The sequence below is a fragment of the Rana temporaria genome, chromosome 7 (assembly GCF_905171775.1).
Source record: "Rana temporaria chromosome 7, aRanTem1.1, whole genome shotgun sequence".
Lineage (NCBI taxonomy): Eukaryota > Metazoa > Chordata > Amphibia > Anura > Ranidae > Rana > Rana temporaria.
In genome coordinates this window covers 61,295,465-61,319,762 of record NC_053495.1, presented here as the reverse complement: position 1 = coordinate 61,319,762, position 24,298 = coordinate 61,295,465, and the positions used below count along the sequence as shown (strand labels likewise).

The window sequence follows — 24,298 nt, the reverse complement described above, 5'->3', positions numbered from 1 at the left end:
AGGGCGGTGCTGAAGTCACCTGTCTGGAATTACTTTACCCTGGTGGCAGACAACCCTACCGTGGCCATCTGCCGGATTTGTAAAGTGAGGGTGAAGAGAGGGAAGTGTTTGGCTCGGGTGGGTACCACAGCCCTGAACCAGCACCTGAGGATAAACCACTGGGCGGTGTTTGACGAGATGAAGCGTGGTGGTGGTAGCAGCGCCACCACCACAAGTGAGCAGGGTACAGCAGCCCCTGCCACATCTTCATCTCTTTCCAGCAGGTCATGCCCCCCCGCTCCCTCGAGTAGAGGTACTGGTACCGGCAGCCAGACCTCTACTTCCACAGCACCCTCCACGTCTGTGTCCCGCACTGCCGTCCGGCGCCAGGCGTCGATTTCAGACGCCTTTGACCGCACCACTCCCTTCCCCCCTGGAGACCGACGTGTGCGTTCCCTCAATGGGCTCCTGGCAAGGGTTATTGCCCAACATCTGCTGCCCTTCAACATAGTTGACAGCAACCCCTTCAGGCAGATGTTGGAGCAGGCCCAACCCCAATGGCGTGTCCCCAGCCGCCATTTCTTTGCCAGGACTGGTGTCCCTGCCCTACACCAGCACATTGTGCAGAATGTAACCCTGTCGCTGGATCACGCTGTCAGCGACAGGGTTCATCTGACAATGGATGGCTGGACCAGCAGGCATGGGCAGGGGCGCTACATCAGCTTCACGGCCCATTGGGTTTCCCTCCGAGGCGTCGGTGAGGGATCGGCGGCAACCGATCTTGTGGTGCCGCCCCGGGGTGTCCAGGGGAGAACTGCTGGTCTCCCTCAAGCCACTGTCTCCGCAGCTGCTGAGCCTCCCAGCAAGCGCCCCCGTAGCTACTCAAGTGTGGGGCACGTGCGCTGTCAGGCCGTGCTCCAGCTTGTTAGTTTAGGGGACCGGAGACACACTGGAGAAGAAGTGCTGAAAGCACTTCAGGCTCAGGTCCAGAAGTGGCTGAGACCCCGAAGGCTCCAGGCAGGTATGGTTGTCTGCGATAACGGCAGCAACCTACTCGCCGCCCTCAGTGCTGGCAGTCTGACCCACGTGCCCTGTCTGGCACATGTCCTCAACCTGGTGGTGCAGAAGTTCCTGCGCACTTATCCAGGGTTGAGTGACATTGTGGCAAAGGCGCGTAGGATTGCCAGCCACTTCAGGCGCTCCCCAACCGCTACCGCGTCCCTGTCCAAGTTGCAGCGGAAGTACAGTCTGCCCCTTCACAGGCTGATTGTGGACAGTGTGACGCGGTGGAACTCCACCCTCCACATGCTGAAGAGGTTGTGGGAGCAGCAAAGGGCGGTGAGGGAGTACCTGATGGAACTAGGCACTGAGAGGGCTTCACCACAACTCCCTTTCATCGCCTGTGCGGAGTGGGGGCAGATAAACCAGGTCTGCCAAGTGTTGTCCTCCTTCGAGCAGGCGACCAAGATGGTCAGCAGTGAGCACATCGGCCTCAATAGCGTGCTGCCAATAGTGTTCATGCTGGAGAGGACACTAGATCGCCTGCTCGAAGCTGGGGAGAGTGCCTTGGTGGAGCAGGAGGAGTCAGCAATGCTCCACCGAGACCAGGGCCAGGACGAGGAGGAGGAGGAGGATGATGATGATGAGGAGGAGGTGGTTGCTGGTGTCGTCCCGGAGTCAGGGCCTGGTCAGGAGGGAGAGCCGGTGTTGGGGGCACCGATAGTCCGGGGGTTGGGCATCTCTGAGTTTGACCAGCAGCGCCTCAGGGATGAAGAGTCGGACCTCATTCACCTGGCCAGCAGTGAGGAGTCACAGCGGGCTGTGCTCTTCCCCATGGCTGCCCACATGCTGAGATGCCTCAGGAGGGACCCCCGGGTTAAGACCATCAAGGCGAGGGATGATTTCTGGATGGCCACCCTTTTGGATCCCAGGTGCAAGGGGAAACTGGAGCAGTTCATCCCAGCCAGCCGGAGGCAGCACCGGATGGAGGAACTGCAGGCAGGCATTGTCAGACGGTTGGAGCAGGCAACTCCCCGGCCTCCAGTTGTCCCCCCTCATCTCACCCAGCAGGTGGCTGCACCCAGCAGCAGCCGAGCAGGGGACCTAATGGATGAGATGAGGATGTTCTTCCAAACCGAGCGACCCAGTACCAGCACCAGCAGCAGCAGCAGTCACCACCAGCGGCTGGCCCACATGGTGGCAGACTACATGGCGTCCGTCGGTGCTTCTGACAGTATGAGCACCGACGACCCCATGGAGTACTGGGTTGCCAGATTGGACACCTGCCGCGAGCTCGCTCAGTATGCGCTGGAGTTATTGTCTTGCCCCCCCTCCAGCGTACTATCTGAGCGGACATTCAGTGCGGCAGGTGGGGTGGTCACGGACAAGAGGACCCGTCTGTCCACAGACTCCGTGGACAGACTCACATTCATAAAGATGAATGAGTCCTGGATCGGCGGTGACTTTCTGGCACCCGTCGTCGGTTCAGGGCGCTGAAGGGTCCCTTGTCATGCATTCCCTGATGGAGCCCCGGATCTGATGTATTTACAGTGCTGAATATAACTATTTTAACATCTGAGAAAATCAATGTTAATATTTGGTACAGTAGGCTTTCTTTGCAATTACAGCGGTCAAACCTTTCTTGTAGTTTTACACCAGCTTTGCACACACTGGAGGAGGGATTTTGGCCCACTTCTCTACATCAGTCAGGTTTCTGGGCTCTCGCTGAGAAACACAGAGTTTGAGCTCCCTCCAAAGATTCTCTATTGGGTTTAGGTCTGGAGACTGGCTAGGCCACGCCAGAACCTTGATATGCTCCTTACAGAGCCAATCCTTGGTTATCCTGGCTGTGTGCTTTGGGTCATTGTCATGTTGGAAGACCCAGCCTCGACCCATCTTCAAAGCTCTAACTCAGGGAAGGAGGTTGTTGCCCAAAATCTCGCAATACATGGCCACGGTCATCCTCTCCTTAATACAGTGCAGTCACCCTGTCCCATGTGCAGAAAAACACCACCAAAGCATGATGCTACCACCCCCATGCTTCACATTAGGGATGGCGTTCTTGGCATGGTACTCATCATTATTCTTCCTCCGAACACGGTTAGTGAAATTATGATCAAAAAGTTATATTATGGTCTCATCTGACCACATGATTTTCTCCCATGACTCCTCTGGATCAGTCAAGACACCTATGTCAGCAGTTATTTCACACCCTATATACTCTTATTAAGACTACTGTTCATCATGGCACCTCCTGCCCAAGTGATATGACTCTGTATCAACTACTACTGCTAATACTACTACTGCTGCTTCTGCTGCTGCTGCCCAGTCAATACACCTATGTCAGCAGTTATTTGACACTCTATATACTCCTATTCCTACTGCTGTTCATCATGGCACCTCCTGCCCATGTGATATGACTCTGTATCAACTACTACTGCTAATACTACTACTGCTGCTTCTGCTGCTGCTGCCCAGTCAATACACCTATGTCAGCAGTTATTTCACACTCTATATACTCCTATTCCTACTGCTGTTCATCATGGCACCTCCTGCCCATGTGATATGACTCTGTATCAACTACTACTGCTAATACTACTACTGCTGCTTCTGCTGCTGCTGCCCAGTCAATACACCTATGTCAGCAGTTATTTCACACTCTATATACTCCTATTCCTACTGCTGTTCATCATGGCACCTCCTGCCCATGTGATATGACTCTGTATCAACTACTACTGCTAATACTACTACTGCTGCTTCTGCTGCTGCTGCCCAGTCAATACACCTATGTCAGCAGTTATTTCACACTCTATATACTCCTATTCCTACTGCTGTTCATCATGGCACCTCCTGCCCATGTGATATGACTCTGTATCAACTACTACTGTTAATACTACTACTGCTGCTTCTGCTGCTGCTGCAGCCCAGTCAATACACCTATGTCAGCAGTTATTTCACACTCTATATACTCCTATTCCTACTGCTGTTCATCATGGCACCTCCTGCCCATGTGATATGACTCTGTATCAACTACTACTGGTAATACTACTACTGCTGTTTCTGCTGCCCAGTCAAGACACCTATGTCAGCAGTTATTTCACACCCTATATACTCTTATTAACACTGCTGTTCATCATGGCACCTCCTGCCCAAGTGATATGACTCTGTGTCAACTACTACTGTTAATACTACTACTGCTGCTTCTGCTGCTGCTGCTGCCGCCCAGTCAATACACCTACGTCAGCAGTTATTTGACACTCTATATACTCCTATTCCTACTGCTGTTCATCATGGCACCTCCTGCCCATGTGATATGACTCTGTATCAACTACTACTGTTAATACTACTACTGCTGCTTCTGCTGCCGCCCAGTCAATACACCTACGTCAGCAGTTATTTTACACTCTATATACTCCTATTCCTACTGCTGTTCATCATGGCACCTCCTGCCCATGTGATATGACTCTGTATCAACTACTACTGGTAATACTACTACTGCTGTTTCTGCTGCCCAGTCAAGACACCTATGTCAGCAGTTATTTCACACCCTATATACTCTTATTAACACTGCTGTTCATCATGGCACCTCCTGCCCAAGTGATATGACTCTGTGTCAACTACTACTGTTAATACTACTACTGCTGCTTCTGCTGCTGCTGCTGCCGCCCAGTCAATACACCTACGTCAGCAGTTATTTGACACTCTATATACTCCTATTCCTACTGCTGTTCATCATGGCACCTCCTGCCCATGTGATATGACTCTGTATCAACTACTACTGTTAATACTACTACTGCTGCTTCTGCTGCTGCTGCTGCCGCCCAGTCAATACACCTACGTCAGCAGTTATTTTACACTCTATATACTCCTATTCCTACTGCTGTTCATCATGGCACCTCCTGCCCATGTGATATGACTCTGTATCAACTACTACTGGTAATACTACTACTGCTGTTTCTGCTGCCCAGTCAAGACACCTATGTCAGCAGTTATTTCACACCCTATATACTCTTATTAACACTGCTGTTCATCATGGCACCTCCTGCCCAAGTGATATGACTCTGTGTCAACTACTACTGTTAATACTACTACTGCTGCTTCTGCTGCTGCTGCTGCCGCCCAGTCAATACACCTACGTCAGCAGTTATTTGACACTCTATATACTCCTATTCCTACTGCTGTTCATCATGGCACCTCCTGCCCATGTGATATGACTCTGTATCAACTACTACTGTTAATACTACTACTGCTGCTTCTGCTGCTGCTGCCGCCCAGTCAATACACCTATGTCAGCAGTTATTTCACACTCTATATACTCCTATTCCTACTGCTGTTCATCATGGCACCTCCTGCCCATGTGATATGACTCTGTATCAACTACTACTGGTAATACTACTACTGCTGTTTCTGCTGCCCAGTCAAGACACCTATGTCAGCAGTTAATTCACACTCTATATACTCCTATTACCACTGCTGTTCATCATGGCACCTCCTGCCCAAGTGATATGACTCTGTATTGTCAATGTCTACTACTACTACTACTGCTCAATCAAGACACCTATGTCACTAGTTATTTGCCACTCTATACTACTATTACCACTACTGATGCTGCTGCTGCTGTTCATCATGGCACCTCTTGCCCGAGTGATTTGACACTGTATTGTCAATGTCTACTACTACTATTACAGCTCAGTCAAGACACCTGTGTCCCAATTTTTTGGTACACTATTGACTACTATGACCACTACTGATGCTGTAAAGTATTCCCCAAGTGTTTTATGCTATCTATTACTATTACCACTACTGCTTGTAAATCATGCCTGTGTGATACTTAGTGGGAATGCTTTAATAAGCATTCCCAGTATGGATACCCGTAAATGTATTAATCTTAATTAGTGTGAATGCTTTAATAAACATTTCCAGTATTGATATACGTAAATTTAGTAATCTTATTATTCCTTACGTTTTTTGGTTCTGCGTAACTTCGGCATACTTTCAGCTATTGAGACCATTCAACTGTAAAAATGTTCGTCTCGTTCAGCTAATGATGGGACTTCTTCAAGTTCTTTTCTACTTTTTACACTTTTATAAATTTTAAGCTTTTAGACCCTTTTTTTTAACATTGAAGTCAATGAGAACATCCTTTTCCCCTTTGAATTCACATGCCCTGCCAAAAGTTTCAGCTACTTCATACTTTCACTTACAGACACTAAAAAAACTTTAAAGCGGTCACAAAATATTTAGCTATCCGGCTATGACTTTTCAGATCGTTATCGTTTACAATTTTTTGGTGAAAACGCAATTTACGTTTTGCGAATTTTTCACAAAAATGCAATCGGTTATAATGTAATCCTATGGAGGGGATTTAGAGTCTGTCATGTGACCTTAAAATTGGAGATCTTTGTAATTAAAAATATCTTTAGAAAAAGGGGAAACAAATTGGTCTCACGCCCACAAGATCTACTTTTCATACACAATTTTTATATCAAAACGTAGCTATGCTTGTCTGGTTTATGGCAATGTGATCAATTCTGCGATACGTATTTTAGTTTTAGTTATTGGAGCAACAGCCAGAAATTATGTCTCATAGACTCTCATGTTAAATTATCTAAAAAATGTTGCTGCAGAACTCACAAAGACGCTCTTTTCTAAATCGCAGACATGGCCACATTTTTAAGTTTATCAACATAAATTTCATATCGATGCGTTTACAAGGGCCGTGTATTTCAAACGGTGTAGTCGTTGTATCAATTGCATGTACGTTTGAGGATTTATTAAGCTTTGTTTGGAGGCTTAAATCATGTATTAGATCTGTGAATTAAAAGCGTTTGTAATGTTATTTCTTTCCATAAATAACTTTCCTGACCTCAGTGCAATATTCCTCCTCACTGACCTGGGGGGGAGGGGAAACCTATTGAGGGGGGAGGGGCGACCAGGAAGTCAGCATACTCTATACTTTGCAGATAGAGAAAGAAGCTGTGTGTCCTAAAGATAGTGTAGTGGTTATGGTGAATGTCTTTGGCAAGGGGCTCACCAATTAAGCTATTCAGCATTCCCACTCGCATTTTCCTCAGGAAATGCATTGTCTAGTTATATTATATTTTAATACTCCTGCTGCTGCCTCCATGCTGAGTAAAGCTTCATGACCTCTCTGGCACAGCGGATCCACCAACAGCCTCCGCTACAAGCTACCAGACCGGATCTAAACAGCAAGTGTAACTATAACAATGAACCTTATGTTAAACCCTGTTTTGCGGCATTTATACTGCAACCATTGGGCTGTCTGCAAGAGCTCATCTGCATTCTCTCTCTTTCTTGCTCTCCCTCTCTCTCTCTTTGTATATATATATTGTTGCTTTTGTTATGTTCATTTTTCAACAGTTTATTTTGTGTTCGTCGTGTCTGTGTCGTGTGCTTTAGTTTGTCCTAGGTTACTGTTAAATAAAATAATAGTATAAAATGTTTTTGCTTATTATGAAGTTAAATGTGTTGATGTTGATTTGTTTGATGTGAAGTTAGATGTGTTGAAAAACCTACAACTCTATCTCAAAAAGAAATGAAACATTTCCAAAAAATAAGATTTTTTAATACAAAAATAAATTCAAATATAACTATCAATGCGTTTCTGAATGCGGTCCAGTTCCGCAATATGATCCGATAGCTGCTGCTCTAGCAGAGCATTTTGTTGGGTTAGGTAGCTCATCTTCCGCTGGTTTTGCAGGATCCTCTGGTGGGTCTTTTGGATGAGTCTGTTCTGCCTTCTCAGATCTCTTGATGCTGTTAGGATATAATAAAAAAACATTTGGATTTCAAAGAACGTTACCAAATAAATAAAATATTTTTTTTTGCTTATTAATCAATCATTATCATGTGTATACACTTGTTATGTGTCTAACACATCCCGGGAGTGCAGAATTATTAGGCAAATGAGTATTTGGACCACATCATCCTCTTTATGCATGTTGTCTTACTCCAAGCTGTATAGGCTCGAAAGCCTACTACAGATTAGGCATATTAGGTAATGTACATCTCTGTAATGAGAAGGTGTGTGGTCTAATGACATCAACACTCTATATCAGGTGTGCATAATTATTAGTCAATTTCCTTTTCTTTGGCAAAATGGGCCAAAAGAAGGACTTGACAGACTCTGAAAAGTCCAAAATAGAGAGATATCTAGCAGAGGGATGCAGCACTCTTAAAATTGCAAAGCTTCTGAAGCGTGATCATCAAACAAAAGAAGCGTGTGGAAAAACAAAGGTGCAAAATAACTGCCCATGAACTGAGAAAAGTTAAGCGTGCAGCTGCCAAGATGCCACTTGCCACCAGATTGGCCATATTTCAGAGCTGCAACATCACTGGGGTGCCCAAAAGCACAAGGTGTGCAATACCCAGAGACATGGCCAAGGTAAGAAAGGCTAAAAGACGACGACCACTGAACAAGACACACAAGCTGCAACGTCAAGACTGTGCCAATAAATATCTCAAGAAAGATTTTTCTAAGGTTTTATGGACTGCTGAAATGAGAGTGAGTCTTGATGGGCCAGATGGAAGAGCCCGTGGCTGGATTGGTAAAGGGCAGGGAGCTCCAGTCCGACTCAGACGCCAGCAAGGTGGTGGTGGAGTACTGGTTTGGGCTGGTATCATCAAAGATGAGCTTGTGGGGCCTTTTCGGATTGAGGATGGAGTCAAGCTCAACTCCCAGTCCTACTGCCAGATTATGGAAGAGACCTTCTTCAAGCAGTGGTACAGGAAGAAGTCACCATCCTTCAAGAAAAACATGATTTTCATGCAGGACAATGCTCCATCACACGTGTCAAAGTACTCCACAGCGTGGCTGGCAAGAAAGGGTATTAAATAAAAAAAAGTAATGACATGGCCTCCTTGTTCACCTGATCTGAACCCCATTGAGAACCTGTGGTCCATCATCAAATGTGGGATTTACAAGGAGGGAAAACAGTACACCTCTCTGAACAGTGTCTGGGAGGCTGTGGTTGCTGCTGCACGCAATGTTGATGGTGAACAGATCAAAACACTGACAGAATCCATGGATGTCAGGCTTTTGAGTGTCCTTGCAAAGAAAGGTGGCTATATTGGTCACTGATTTGTTTTTGTTTTGTTTTTAAATGTCAGAAATGTGTATTTGTGAATGTTGAGATGTTATATTGGTTTCACTGTTAAAAATAAATCATTGAAATGGGTATCTATTTATTTTTTGGTTAAGTTGCCTAATAATTCTGCACAGTAATAGTAGTCACCTGCACACACAGATATCCCCCGAAAATAACTAACACTAAAAACAAACTAAAAACTACTTCCAAAAAAAATCAGCTTTGATATTAATGAGTTTTTGGGGTTCATTGAGAACATGGTTGTTGTTCAATAATAAAATGAATCCTCAAAAATACAACTTGCCTAATAATTATGCACTACATGTATACTTCTAGCATCAATACCATATTATGGTTCTACAATCTGACAGGTGCGCTTTATATGTTGTCCATTTTTATATCTACATTTTATTGTTGAAATGTTATTAATCATTGTGCACATATTTACCTTCCTGAACGAGGCTCACAGGACCGCTGTCTTCCTCCTGCTCTTCTGCTTGAGAAGTTGGGGTGGTGGGGGGGGGGAAGCTCCTCAGCTTGCTCCTCAACAGGAGCTGGGGTTGGGGAGTGGGAGGGCCCTGGCTGCTCCTCCTCATCCATCTCCTCCTCTGCCGCATCCTCCTCTGCCGCATCCTCCTCCTCATCGGCCTGGCGCCTTCTGCGCTTGGCGCGCACAGCTGGTATTGGAGCACCTATAATAACACAATGTTCATATATTATAAAAATGTTTTCTAATGACGTATGCAAATTCTGTGTACTCTGCTGTATTGTATATGAATACAAATTGATTTATATAGACAGTTAACCAATGGGACAATGTTATATTAAAGGGTCTTGTGGGCACTACAGGGGACTGAGCGTGAGCTGGGATGCCACCATGTTAAAATGAGCTGTTTTTGTCTCCTTTGTTTTGTTCAGACGATCTCATGTTAAAAAAAGGGCCTGATGGAGCACATGGGATTACTATAACAACCCCACTCCTAACACAGGAATTTAGTGGTAATCTATATATATAAAACTCAACGTGTGTGTGCATAAATGTATGTATGTATGTATGTATGTATGTTCCAGCATCACGTACAAACGGCTAAAGATATTTATATGAAACTTGGCACACAGGTTACTTATATGTCAGCCACAAACATAGGGTAGGTGGTTTAAACCTTACCCACCCCCATTTGCCATGGTCGGGGTTTTTCTTTAAAGTCCCATGCAAAGCAATGGGAAAAGTATGTTCCCACATAACTTCTGTGTTCCTGTCTGCTGTCCCATGTCTTTTTTCAACAGTACTATGAATACCTTGGCTGGTGGTGATATATGTTAGCACAACATGGCATCTTGGTTAACAACATCTGACCTTACATGAATTACATATGACCTTACATAACTGTCACCAAAGGAGCTGTGGTGGCTCCACGCGATTGCCACTGCGCTGACAAGTGATTCACCTCTGCAGCTAGGGGTTCGGATCCCGCTCTCGGCTACATGTGAATTGAGTTTGGTGGTCTCAGCCCCGCCCCCGGTGGGTGTGCTATGCGAGGTTGGGTTGGGAGGACCCCCTCACACCCGCCATTGCCAACCGGGGCATGGAGAAAGGTGGCAGATTGCCTCTGGGGGAGGCCTCCCAACTCCTGCAGGCCGGCTCCTCTCTCTTTCGAGTTCACACACAAAATACACTTTTGAAAAAAAAAACATAACTGTCAACAATAACTTACCTGGATGATATCTAGCCCGAAGACGTCTGACCTGATCCATTTGGCGCCTCTTCAGGTCAGACCACTTCTTCACAATCGCCTTGTGGTCGTGTTGGCCGCCAAAGTCAGCGATTAGGGCGCTGACCACAGCCCTTTTCTCTGCCTGCCTGCGGAGCAGGTCGTATCCTGTTTCCAGGAACTTCTGCAAGATGAAGAACAAAGTATATTGTAATACTTCTGTTGACAGCCTTATGGATATATGACGTAAATGTATGCTATTCAACAATTGGAAGCATTCTCGCCTTATTAATCAATGACAGGGGTAACATGACAGATTTTATATCCTGCCATTTCGGTCGCCACCTTTTTTGCATAAATATAGCAGCCATTATCATTTGCATAATTATGAATATATTATTAACAACACAGGATACACGTATAGGGGAGATATGCGTTGCTAACTCTTTTCCCTGTCAGGAGCCTAACGCCCCGGGGGGTCAGAGACGGGACCTTTTCGGAGGACCACTGACGTATGTACCCGTCGCAGTTTTTTGTGATGTCACTCTTTAGGTGTGTGCACATTTTTCACTGCATCCGGGTGGAGTTTTTGGGTTGTGTTTTGCACGCTACAGGCTTTTCAACAGAAAAAAACCAGCTGGAGGCAGAATGGTTGCAAAACACTACGGGTTTGTTACCTAACTCTGGGTTTCAAGACCAGTCCACCTCCAGCTGTTGCAAAACTACTACTCCCATCAGCCACGGTCTGTCAGTGCATGTTAAGAATTTTACTTTTGCTGCATCTAGGGTGCCACAGTTTAGAGACCCGTGCATAAAGGCCTGAAAAATGGGGGCCTGCAGAACTTACAATACTAGAAGTGCCAGCATTCCCAGGCATGCTGGAAGTTGTAGTTCTGCAACATCTAAAGGGCAATATGTATTCGAACGTCCTTGGGCCTTGAGGACACTGAAGTCAGGACGTTCGCATACGTCCTATGTCCAAAAAAATGTTAAATTCATTATGCTAAATAACAAGGAAAAGTGCCTAAATACACATTTGCCAACCAGGGTGTCTGCAGCTGTCCAGGCATGCTGGGACTTGTAGTTTTGTAAAAGCAGGAGACACATTTTTTGTGAAATACTAATATCTGATCATATATACTAACTTTTAAACTAGACTAAAATGCAGTTGAAGATAATGAAATAACAGTGGTCAAAATACTTACACAAATCAGCAACTTTTCCTCAGATACAGTGAAATTACTTCCAACCATCTTGCTCTGCGATTGCGTTGCGATCATAAAGTTGGAAACTGGCAAGGGTCCAGGAAATGGTCGCGTGTTGTTCGCGTGTTGATTGCGCTGCTTGGACCGAGATGGGTCCATATGGCTTCGGCTGTATGGACCACAGTAACTCTTTTCCCTGTCAGGAGCCTAACGCCCCGGGGGGTCAGAGACGGGACCTTTTCGGAGGACCACTGACGTATGCAACCGTCGCAGTTTTTTGTGATGTCACTCTTTAGGTGTGTGCAAATTTTTCGTTCCACCGGGTGGAGTTTTTGGGTTGTGTTTTGCACGCCACAGGCTTTTCAACAGAAAAAAACCAGCTGGAGGCAGAATGGTTGCAAAACACTACGGGTTTGTTACCTAACTCTGGGTTTCAAGACCAGTCCACCTCCAGCTGTTGCAAAACTACTACTCCCATCAGCCACGGTCTGTCAGTGCATGCTAAGAATTTTACTTTTGCTGCATCTAGGGTGCCACAGTTTAGAGACCCGTGCATAAAGGCCTGAAAAATGGGGGCCTGCAGAACTTACAATACTAGAAGTGCCAGCATTCCCAGGCATGCTGGAAGTTGTAGTTCTGCAACATCTAAAGGGCAATATGTATTCGAACGTCCTTGGGCCTTGAGGACACTGAAGTCAGGACGTTCGCATACGTCCTATGTCCAAAAAAATGTTAAATTCATTATGCTAAATAACAAGGAAAAGTGCCTAAATACACATTTGCCAACCAGGGTGTCTGCAGCTGTCCAGGCATGCTGGGACTTGTAGTTTTGTAAAAGCAGGAGACACATTTTTTGTGAAATACTAATATCTGATCATATATACTAACTTTTAAATTAGACTAAAATGCAGTTGAAGATGATGAAATAACAGTGGTCAAAATACTTACACAAATCAGCATCTTTTCCTCAGACTTAGTGAAATTGCTTCCAACCATGTTGCTGTGTGATTGCGCTGCGATCATAAGTTGGAAACTGGCAAGGCTCCAGGAAATGGTCGCGTGCTGTTCGCGCAATTGCGCATGCGCGATCGAAAAATCGCAATCGCAATATGTTTTTTGGTTAAAATATCATAAATATTCGATTTCAGAGTGCTGCTACAGCAGTTTTCGAAATATCTGCAATCAATTTCGCATTCGCATTTTGTGAAATTGCGTTAAAATATCTCGAATATTCGATTTCAGAGTGAGCCAATCAGAGCGCTCCTCCAGCATATCTCGAAATTGCGCAATAAATATAGCATTCGCATGTTGCGATATTTCGATAAAATATCAGGAATATTCTGAGCCAATCAGAGCGCTCCTCCAGCATATCTCGAAATTGCGCAATAAAAATCGCATTCGCATGTTGCGATATTTCGATAAAATATCAGGAATATTCTGAGCCAATCAGAGCGCTCCTCCAGCATATCTCGAAATTGCGCAATAAATATCGCATTCGCATGTTGCGATATTTCGATAAAATATCACGAATATTCTGAGCCAATCAGAGCGCTCCTCCAGCATATCTCGAAATTGCGCAATAAATATCGCATTCGCATGTTGCGATATTTCGATAAAATATCACGAATATTCTGAGCCAATCAGAGCGCTCCTACCGCAGTTATAAAAAAATCGCAATTATTTTCGCATTCGCAATAGCGAAAAATCGCAATCAATTAATTTCGATAAAATATCACGAATATTCGAATTTAGCGAATATATCTCGAATATTCGAATATATATTCGAGATATATCGCGAAATCGAATATGGCATATTCTGCTCAACACTATTGCTGGCAGGGGTCAGGCTTTTCTTCTCAGGCTGTGGCTACTTTTTGAAGAATATGAACTTTAAGATTTTGCACACCTTTTGTTTTGATCCACCTGGAAATACACTATATTACCAGTATTGTATTGGGATGCCTTGCTTTGTGCACTGTTCCAAATCATTTGGCAGAGGGGGGATTTTGGTGTGGGGTTGTTTTTCAGGGACTGAGCTTGGCACCTTAGTTCCAGGGAAGGGAACGCTTAAAGCGTTTGTAAAGGAATTTTTTTTTCCTTTAAAATAACAGACATGTAATACTTACCTCCACTGTGCAGTTCGTTTTGCACAGAGTGGCCCCGATCCACGTCTTCTGGGGTCCTTCGGCGGCTGTCTCTGGTCCTCCCCGCAATTACTCACCACAGTCATGCGAGAGCTCGCATGGTGGTTAATAATTACAAGCGCGCTCCCGTGATACAGCGAGCGGCCATAGCCGCTCACTGTATCACTCGACCTCGCCCCTCGGCGCGCCGCGTCACTGGATGTGATTGACAGCAGCGCCAGCCGATTGCTGTGCTGCTCTCAATCCATCTGCTCTAGCCAATCATCGGCCAGACTGAGCGGCAAAGAGGATCTCGGGACCGCGCGGAACTTTCGACAGGTCAGGTAACGGCAACACCAAATGTTTTTTCACCTTAATGCATAGATTGCCTGACCTCACAAATGCGCTTCTGGAAGAATGGTCAAGCATTTCCATAGATACACTCCTAAACCTTGTGGACAGCCTTCCCAGAATAGTTGAAGCTGTTATAGCTGCAAAGGGTGGGCCAACTGAATATTGAACCCCACGGACTAATGCCACGTACAGACGGTCGTTTTTTGTGATGAAAAAAAATGTCGTTTTTAAAAACGTCATTTAAAATGACCGTGTATGGGGAAAACGTTGTTTTATGTCTTCTGAAAAAGGACAAAAAAAAAATTTGAGCATGCTTCAATTTTTCATGTCGTTTTTCAAAACGTCGTTTTTTGTGTCATAAAAAATCACTGTGTAGCTAAAACGACGTTTAAAACAACATTTTTAAACCCGCGCATGCTCAGAAGCAAGTTATGAAGCAAGCTTCAATGGAAAAGAGTGCTAAACGTAACCGCGCGTTGCCCAGTTGTACATTGATACAAACGGATAGATAGAGTCCATAAAATAAACTTTACTAGTTAAGCACCTTACAGCTGCAAAAAAAGCCTTGATAGGTTTCACACTAGAGTTTAAAGTCTTCCGATATTCTACCATGGACTCTATCTAAGCATTTGAACTGCTTTTGTCTGTATAACATATATAATAAGTACATGACTTTATCATTTTTTTACTTCAGTACAGTTGAGCTGTAATTTTATTTATTTTTTCACAAAAATATACCCACCACCCAAACCTTACTTTATACATGTGAAGAAAGATCCACCAGAAGCAGTCCAGCACAATATCCTGGACCACAGGGATGTTGAGAATCCTCCAGAGCCTCCTTGGAGGCAAAATCTAAAGAAAATATAATGTTTATAGATGGATAGATATGGCATGGCAGAAGCTATAATAAGTAGACACTACATCTGGACTATTTGCATGCTAGAAAGGTATTTTGTTTAGCCAGTTAAAGGCCATGCACGCAGCCGGCCAACATGCGTGTATGCTTCCTAGGATGGAAGGATGCACGCATGCTGGTCAGCCAACCGCCATCTTGGATTGTGAAATTTGTATACGCAGCGCTGCTATTAATGGAAATTTTACGTGTGTGTTCTTCTTTTATTAAAGATTTTTGACAGTTTTTTGCACTATTAGGAGCGCTTCTCTTTCTGTATATTTTTCCTGCATATCATTTCACCTTTCGCCTTGGTAGAGCAGGGCTCTCTAGAGAACAGATGGTTCTGTCTGGTTGGATTTCTCCTGGAGGTGTCTCATACCATATTATGGAAATACCTGACATAAGACCTTTTATGAGCACTCTGGCAAAGGGGGTCATAGTCAACCGGTAAGAGGTACCAGTAGTGTGATGGTGTCCAGGAATGAATGCAGCTTACAAGCACTTTTTGGATGATGTATGGACTGATATTTTATTGTTATTATACTGTATTTCAAAGGATGAGTTTTGCACTCTATGTACCGTACTTTATTAGCACATTTGCACATTGCTCTTTTATAGACTGTTTTAAATGAACAGGTTTTGTATTTTATGCATTGGCACTAAATTGTTTATACATTTACTGTATAATAATTTTCTCTATTATCTGCACAGTAACACTTTTGCATAGTGTGCACTGTTTATACAAATTTCCATATCAATTCATTTTTATGACACCTGTCTGATTGATGTTTCCTACCCAAGACTGGACTGGATTGAATCTGTTGCTAACAGATTTCAGATATCACATTTGTGGTTACCTTTAGTAAATCAACAGCAACTCCTTTATGAAGAACTTCTTCATGTTATGTATGGCTGGCCAAACAAATGTTAAATAATAGCAATAAAGTATTTGTTATTAAAAGTAACTCTTGCTGAGTTTTATCTTTTCAACTTACCATACCACCTCTGTTCTTGTGGCTAGACACAACGTTGCCAATAATGGTGCTCAAGGCTGTTTCATAGGGAAGCGGTGGAGGGCCTTTATTTAAATATCCTGGAAACTGGCACAACTCAACCAGTTTTGGCTTTGGGCTTGCCTTCTGAGAGATTAAACGGAACACTATAAGCATACAGTACATTTTGAAGTACATTTTTGTGCTAGTGTTAGCTGATCTTGCTTAACCTCCCTGGTGGTATGATTATTTCAGATTTTAGGTGCTGAAAGCAGTACCATTATTTTGCAAGGAAATTTGGCGTTTTACATTGTAGGCCTGTAATTCTTATGCCAGGTACTCACGAGAGGATTTATCCGCGGAAACGGTCCTCCGGACCGTATCCGCGGATAAATCCTCTGGCGGATTTTGATCTCCTGGTTGTACTAACCAGGAGATCAAAATCCCCGCGGAATTCCGTCCGCGGTGACATGTCGCGCTGTCGCCGCGATGATGATGCGGCGACGTGCGCGACGATGTCATATAAGGATATCCACGCATGCGTCGAATCATTACGACGCATGCGAGGGATGGGTTCGGACGGATTGATCCGGTGAGTCTGTACAGACCACCGGATCGATCCGCTGGAGCCGATTCCAGCGGATAGATTTCTTAGCATGCTAAGAAATTTTTATCCGCTGGAAATCGGTCGGCCCGAAATATATCCGCGGATAAATATCCACTGGATCGTACACACCAGCGGATCTATCCACTGAAACCGATCCGCGGATCAATTTCAGCGGATCGATCCTCTTGTGTGTACGGGGCCTTAGGAATAACTCACTTAAATCTGTCCGAACAAGAGTCTAGCAGACATCTCGGGTATGAAAAAGTTTGAAAAACAAAATCATAAATTCTAATATAATAAATAATTATAAATAATTATAGCAAATAATAATATAATTATAATAACAATTATTCAATAATGTAATCAACTCAAAATCTATGAAATTTGCTCAGTTGCAGAATTGTCGCTGTCATCATTTTTTTTTTTTTTTTTTATGACGAATTTCCCCACAAATCACTATTGCTCAATTCTGCAAGTGATTCAAATTTATTATCACTGTTTTCTAGCTGATCTAAAATCACTTTTGACATAAAGGGACACCTTTTGGTTGCTATGGACAATCTACAGTTTGCAGGCAGAAAGAACAGTTTTTATTTTATAAAAGTACATGCAGGGCACTGGGCAGACCACTAGGGACAAAGGGGGTGTGTATTTTTTACATACAGTACTGTAATCTGTAAGATTACAGTATACTGTATGTAATGTGTTTATTTACTTTTTTGAATTTGGCGGCACAGGGACACTGCTTACACAGCGTGGCAGCGTCGCAGGATCCAGGGACAAGGTAAGTAAAACCTGCCTGTGGCTGCTGCGAGTCGATCCCGAGCCACACTCGGGAATACCGCCAGGGGGGGTTAATCGAATGTCTTTTGGTATAGGTTTATTATAAAAAAACAATCACTTTTTTTCTGCAATGCTTGATATGATTACCATATCCTATACCATATCCTATACAATGCTTTTTCACTTTTTGACATTTGTCCATCATAAACAAAAGTGATATTTTATTTTATTCTGTACAAATAGTTCTATTTATCCATCTTATGCATTGTATTTATTGGCATATATGTATCTTTCAGGAGTTTTTCCGTAAAGTGAACCTGTATGTGTATAGTATGCTGCCAGCAAGTGGAATTTATGCCTTGTACACACGGCCGGACTTTCCAAGAAAAAAAGTCAGACCGGCTTTTTTTTTTCTTGGAAAGTCCGGCTGTGTGTAGCCTCCATCTGACTTTTTTTGTCAGAAGTCCGATGGACCTTAGATAGAGAACCTGTTCTCTTTTTGTCCATCGGACCTCCGACGGGGGCATGGCAGACTTTTGCATGGTCAAAAGTCTGACCTTGTGTACGAGGCAGAAGAGGCAATTTTAGCACTTTAACAAGCTTAATTATTTACATTAGGTTGTGTTTGATACACTTTTTTCATCATTCTTTGTTGAGCTGGCCACTCACCTTTAGTTTTAACCAGTACAAATATTACCCACATGGATTAACTACCAAACCAACAACTGTTTATTTTTATCTTATTGCTGCTAATCAGTAGGGATGAGCTTTTGTTCAGAACCAGGTTTTGGTGTCCACTCAGAAGCCAGCTGTTATTCCTGGTCCAAAGAGTTGTGAGTGGGGGATTCCCTGCCCCACAACTGACTGTGCAAAAGGGACAGGGATGCTTCAGATATCATTGATCTGGTATGGCCAAATTAGGCCAAAGACATTTTACACTGATTCCAAACTTTTTACTTTCCACAGACATCCCCTTACAATGTCTTCCTTTTTCACCAGTACCCAAACTGTCAGGAAGCTTGTCATGTAGTCCCATGGGTCATGGGACTACATGACCCATAAACACTTGCACTACGTATGCATGCTAATTTTAAGAGACTATTTGCTGGTCTTTTCTGCCCCATCAGTTTTCAATAAAATGTATTGCAAATCTTTTTCCAGTTGTTCGTATTTATTTTCCTATGATAAACTTTATTGCCCATCTTTTTTTAGTTCTGTGCTAACACTCAGCCCTGGTTCACACTGGGTACGATTTGGGACGATTTGAGATGCGATTTGACATGTCAAATTGCATCTCAAATCGGCGGCAATTGTCGGCAATGGCACTGTCCTAATCAGTGCGACGCAGCATCTGTGATTTCAAAAAGTAGTTCCTGTACTACTTTTTGCGATTTTGGGCCGCGATTTACATTAAATTGCGAAATCGCGGTAAAATCGCGCATTTTACCGCGATTTTGAATTCGCAGCAGTGTGAACCTAGGCTGAATGATGATATTAGCTGTCAGTTAGAATCCAGAGGGTGGAGCAGAAATCCTCCTATACTGCAGCTTGTTTCAAATGAACGAGCTGAAGAAATGGCAGTGGGAGCAAAAAGACTGCACAAGTAAGGATCAACGTAAAGCTGGGCATAGATAGATTGAAATTCTGCCGATCCAGCAGGGACAGGTTGAATTTCAATCTGTGTGTGGCCCTCCCTGTTCAACAGAAATTGATCATTCAAATGGACGCTCTGGGAAACTTTTGTTGATTAGCAGCTGTAGCCAACTGCAGTGCATTCAGACAGCAGTGAGACTATATCCCAGCAGGGGAGATTACTCCATCTACCTTGCATGAAAAAGATAAAGATGTAACAGGGTATATATAATATAATCCACAGTAGAGCTCTCAAATGTGTCCAAAAAAGAAAAATAAATAAATAAATGAAACGCGTCGAAGCTGGCTACACGACGACTGTATGTTGAAGCTGGGATGGTGTTCTGATGTCTGGCGAATGAAGCAGTGGTAAGATCGCAACACAGAGCAGCTTGGCATGACTTGTACTATGCTACAAAAAGGCTGGTTTTAACTGTATTTGATATTGTCAGGTCACCTGTGGCCAGGTGACAAGTGCACCCCGTTGGGGTCAGGGATGCACCACAGGGTAGTGAACCCTATAGCCGACTGCTGCAATCAGAGAGGAAGCGTGAGTCTAAGACCCAGCTTTGTGTTCACCAGAGCCTCTAGTGGTGAGGATGGCCTTCGCTGCAGCTGGATCCAGGTCGCGACCCCTGGGATCCCCTAGGTCATGCTCCGCAGGGAGAGAGGGGAAGTAGCAACCAGGACAAGCGATAGTGATGGGTAAGCCGAGGTCAGGGCAACAGGCAGACAAGGGTAACCGAGGGACAGGCAAAGGGTCAGGGTCACAGGCAAACAGGAGAAGTCAGGGACGAGCCAAAAATGGTACACAGGAAGGTAAACGTAGCACACTGCAGATAGGAACTTAAGCTAACAACAAGGTTGAACAGCAAAGCAGACCTGCAGTGCAACAGTTAATATAGACTTCCTGGGATGGCCTGGGGTGGGGCCATACAGGAAGGAGAGATGATAAAAAGGCAGCCAGAAGAGGGTCAGGCCTCTAATGGACACATGAGGAGAAGGTAAGCTGCCAGACATTATTGCATGTTCATGACAGATGTATGGACAATATATATTTTAAATACCGTGTTTCCCCGAAAATAAGACACGTCTTATATTTATTTTTCCTCAAGAAGACACACTATGTCTTATTTTCAGGGGATTTCTTATTTTTATTAAGCAGCAGCTTTACTGGTGGTTGTGGGGGGTGAGAGAGACCCACAGACTGTTGCTGGGGGAGAGAACCCCACACTGCTGAGTAAAATGGGAGCCACAGCTTTACTTCTTCCCCTGAGGATACACAATACCTAAAGCAGAGCGTCCTGCTCCTCACTTCACTGAGGAGACTTTTGCTTTCACTTTCTATTTCTCCCTCTATGCCTCAGCTTGCAGCACGCACAGAATCACTATGTCTTATTTTCGGGGTATGGCTTATATTGCGCAAATGCTTAGAAATCCTGCTACGGCTTATTTTATGGGTATGTCTTATTTTCGGGGAAACACGGTAGATCAATATGTCAAATAATTTTACACTATTGGAAGCTCCATTTCTCCCTTTATTTTCTGTGAAGTCCAATCCGGGCATGTGAACGGAGTGTGGCAGTTTACAGCAGCTGTTCAATATAATCTTTAAGTTTGTTCGCCAAATACGAGAGTGAATGGCAACATCATCTGGTGAGTTTGTTTCTTAACGAGAGCTGATCTCCCATTCATCACTGTGATGGAGGATGTCTTTTTGGTGTGGATTCACAAGACTTTCTCATTATTAATTTATATATATATATATATATATATATATATATATATATATATATATATATATATATATATATATATATATATATATGTATATATATATTTTTGGACACATTTAAGAGTGCTACTGTGGATTATATTATATATACACTGTGATATATTTATGTTTTTCATGTCTTGTTATGTTTATGTTATTTAAGTAGCAGCACTACTATTGGGTATTTTTGCATTCCACAGCGCATTGTTTTTGTATTTATAAATTTGTCAATTTTTTACAGTTTTTGGAAATGTAGTAAATTACCTTAAAAACAATGGCCCGGATTCAGATACATTTTCGTATCTATCAGCGGGCGTAACGTATCTCAGTTACATTACGCCTCCGTAACTTAGGGCGCAAGTTCCGTATTCAGAAAGAACTTGCGCCCTAAGTTTAGGTGGCGTAGCCTATGTGGTCCGGCGTAAGCCCGCGGAATTCAAATTCTCCATGCTGTGGGCGTGTTGTATGGTAATGAAGGCTGACCCCACGTAAATTACATTTTTGACTAACGGCGCATGCGCCGTCCGTGAACGTATCCCAGTGCGCATGCCCCAAATTACGCCACAAATAGGCAATGCTTTCGACGTGAACGTAACTTACGTACAGCCTTATTCGCGAACGACTTACGCAAACTACGTAATCGACGGAAAATTAGACGCTGCCCCGACGTTCATACTTAACATAGGATACGCCTCATATAGCAGGGGTAACTTTACGCCGGAAAAAGCCTTACGTAAACGACGTAAAAAAATGCGCCGGGCGGAGGTACGTTTCTGAATCGGCGTATATCTACCTAATTTGCATATTCCTCGCGTAAATCTACGGAAGCGCCACCTAGCGGCCAGCGTAAATATGCAGCCTAAGATACGACGGTGTAAGAGACTTACGCCGGTCGGATCTTAGGGAAATCTATGCGTAACTGATTCTAAAAATCAGGCGCATAGATACGACGGCGTATCCGGAGATACGCTGTCGTAACTCGTATCTGAATCCGGGCCAATATATACTAATTATTTGTATATTACCTTTTTATGGTAAATAACCACTTGCCACCCAAGGCAATTCTGACACTTCTCTCCTACATGTAAAAATCAACATTTTTTTTGCTAGAAAATTATTCAGAACCCCCAAACATTATATATATTTTTTTAGCAGACACCCTAGGGAATAAAATGGTGGTCATTGCAACTTTATGTCATATGGTATTTGTGCAGTAATTTTTCAAACATGTTTTTTTGGGGGGAAAAAACAGTTTCATGAATTAAAAAAAATAAAAAAAAAACACTAAAGTTTTTTTTTTGTATAATATAAAAAAAAATGATGCTACGCTGAGTAAATAGATACTGTTTACTTGTTTATTACTGAATATTACTGTTATATTTCTGGTTTCAGAAAATAAAGAGGCATGTTTAATTTTTTCTACAATCTTTATTGTCATCTTTGCTAGTAATATTGTTTCCAGCATCAACAAAAAGTGTGACTGAAAATCATCTTAAAGGGACAACGTTTATAAAAATATTTTTGTTGAATGAGTATAACTAGTAGAACTGCAATCGCCTACATAATGATAATCAAATACGTAACTTGTGAATATGTAACCTGTGTGTATCCAGCTCACCAACCACTGACCTCACCGCACGTCCCTGTTGTATACGCATGACAGCAAAGTAAGCAGCATTTTAAGAAGGGGAGGTCAGCAATGACAGTATTCATACCTCAGTACATATTTCATTGACGGTCCTATTCAAATGCGTATTCTAGTGATGGCTTTACAAGCCATTCTTTGTTAAAATACAAAAAAAGATTTTTGAATAAAACAAACTTCTTCATATTTACAATTTTAACCATTCTTACTTTCTTAGGGTTTCTATGAGATTGTTGATACACTGCAGATTTCATATTTCTCATAGAAATCTGGAATTCTTGTGTGAATCTCTGCAAGTCCTTTCTTTCTCGCTCTGGTTACCAAAAACAGAAAAACAGTTTAAATGTACAAATTTGGAGTTTTACTACCAAGAGTCTTTTGGGCTAATTCTTAAGGGGACTAAAAAGTTAGTTAACCACTTAAGACCCGGACCATTATGCAGGTTAAGGACCTTGCCCCTTTTTGCGATTCGGCACTGTGTTGCTTTAACTGACAATTGCGCGGTAATGCGACGTGGCTCCCAAACAAAATTGGCGTCCCTTTTTTCCCACAAATAGAGCTTTCTTTTGGTGGTATTTGATCACCTCTGCGTTTTTTTTTTTTTGCGCTATAAACAAAAATAGAGCGTCAATTTGGAAAAAAATGCAATATTTTTTACTTTTTGCTATAATAAATATCTCCCAAAAATATATTAAAATCGTTTTTTCCCTCAGTTTAGGCCGATACGTATACTTCTACATATTTTTGGTTTGCGCAAAATTTATAGCGTTTACAAAATAGGGGATAGTTTTATTGCATTTTTACTAATCATTTTTTTTTTACTACTAATGGCGGCGATCAGCGTTTTTTTCGTGACTGTGACATTATGGCGGACACATCGGACAATTTTGACACATTTTTGGGACCATTGTCATTTTCACAGCAAAAAGTGCTATAAAAATGCAGTTTACTGTGAAAATGACAATTGCAGTTTAGGAGTTAACCACTAGGGGGCACTGTATGGGTTAAGTGTGACCTCATATGTATTTCTAACTGTAGGGGGTGGGGCTAGACGTGTGACATCATTGATCGTCTTTCCCTATATCAGGGAACAGACGATCAATGACACTGCCACAGTGAAGAACAGGGAAGCTGTGTTTACACACACCTCTCCCCGTTCTTCAGCTCTGGTGACGATCGCAGGACACCGGCGGCGATGGGGTCCGCGGGTCCCGCGGGCGCAGTCACGGAGCTTAGGACCGGGTCGTGAGCGTGCCGCCGGCATGAAGGGGTGCTTAAGTGGTTAAAGTGGTTGTATAGTCATTTTTATAACTTTTACCTACAGGTAAGTCTATAATAAGGCTTACCTGTAGGTTAAAAAGAATATCTCCTAAACCTGTACGGTTAAGGAGATATCCCCCTTGCAAAGCGCCACTGACTTCAGGGGCGCATGCGCATCGGGATTCTCGGCTGAAAGCCCGGCAGACGCCGGACCTTGCCGGAAAGAA

The 24,298-nt window shown here is 43.4% G+C and overlaps 1 protein-coding gene across 1 annotated transcript in view; it reads right to left on the bottom strand.

Moving 5' to 3' along the window:
- The window catches only part of FAM227A (family with sequence similarity 227 member A), a 90,393-nt gene that overhangs the window by 36,337 nt on the left and 29,758 nt on the right, over positions 1 to 24,298 (bottom strand). Inside the window, exons 5-7 of the mRNA XM_040359471.1 lie at positions 23,021 to 23,124; positions 16,374 to 16,517; positions 15,237 to 15,335 (exon numbers count right to left, since the gene is read on the bottom strand). Coding sequence (XP_040215405.1) covers positions 15,237 to 15,335; positions 16,374 to 16,517; positions 23,021 to 23,124 — 347 coding nt within the window. The remainder of the gene's footprint in view (positions 1 to 15,236; positions 15,336 to 16,373; positions 16,518 to 23,020; positions 23,125 to 24,298) is intronic.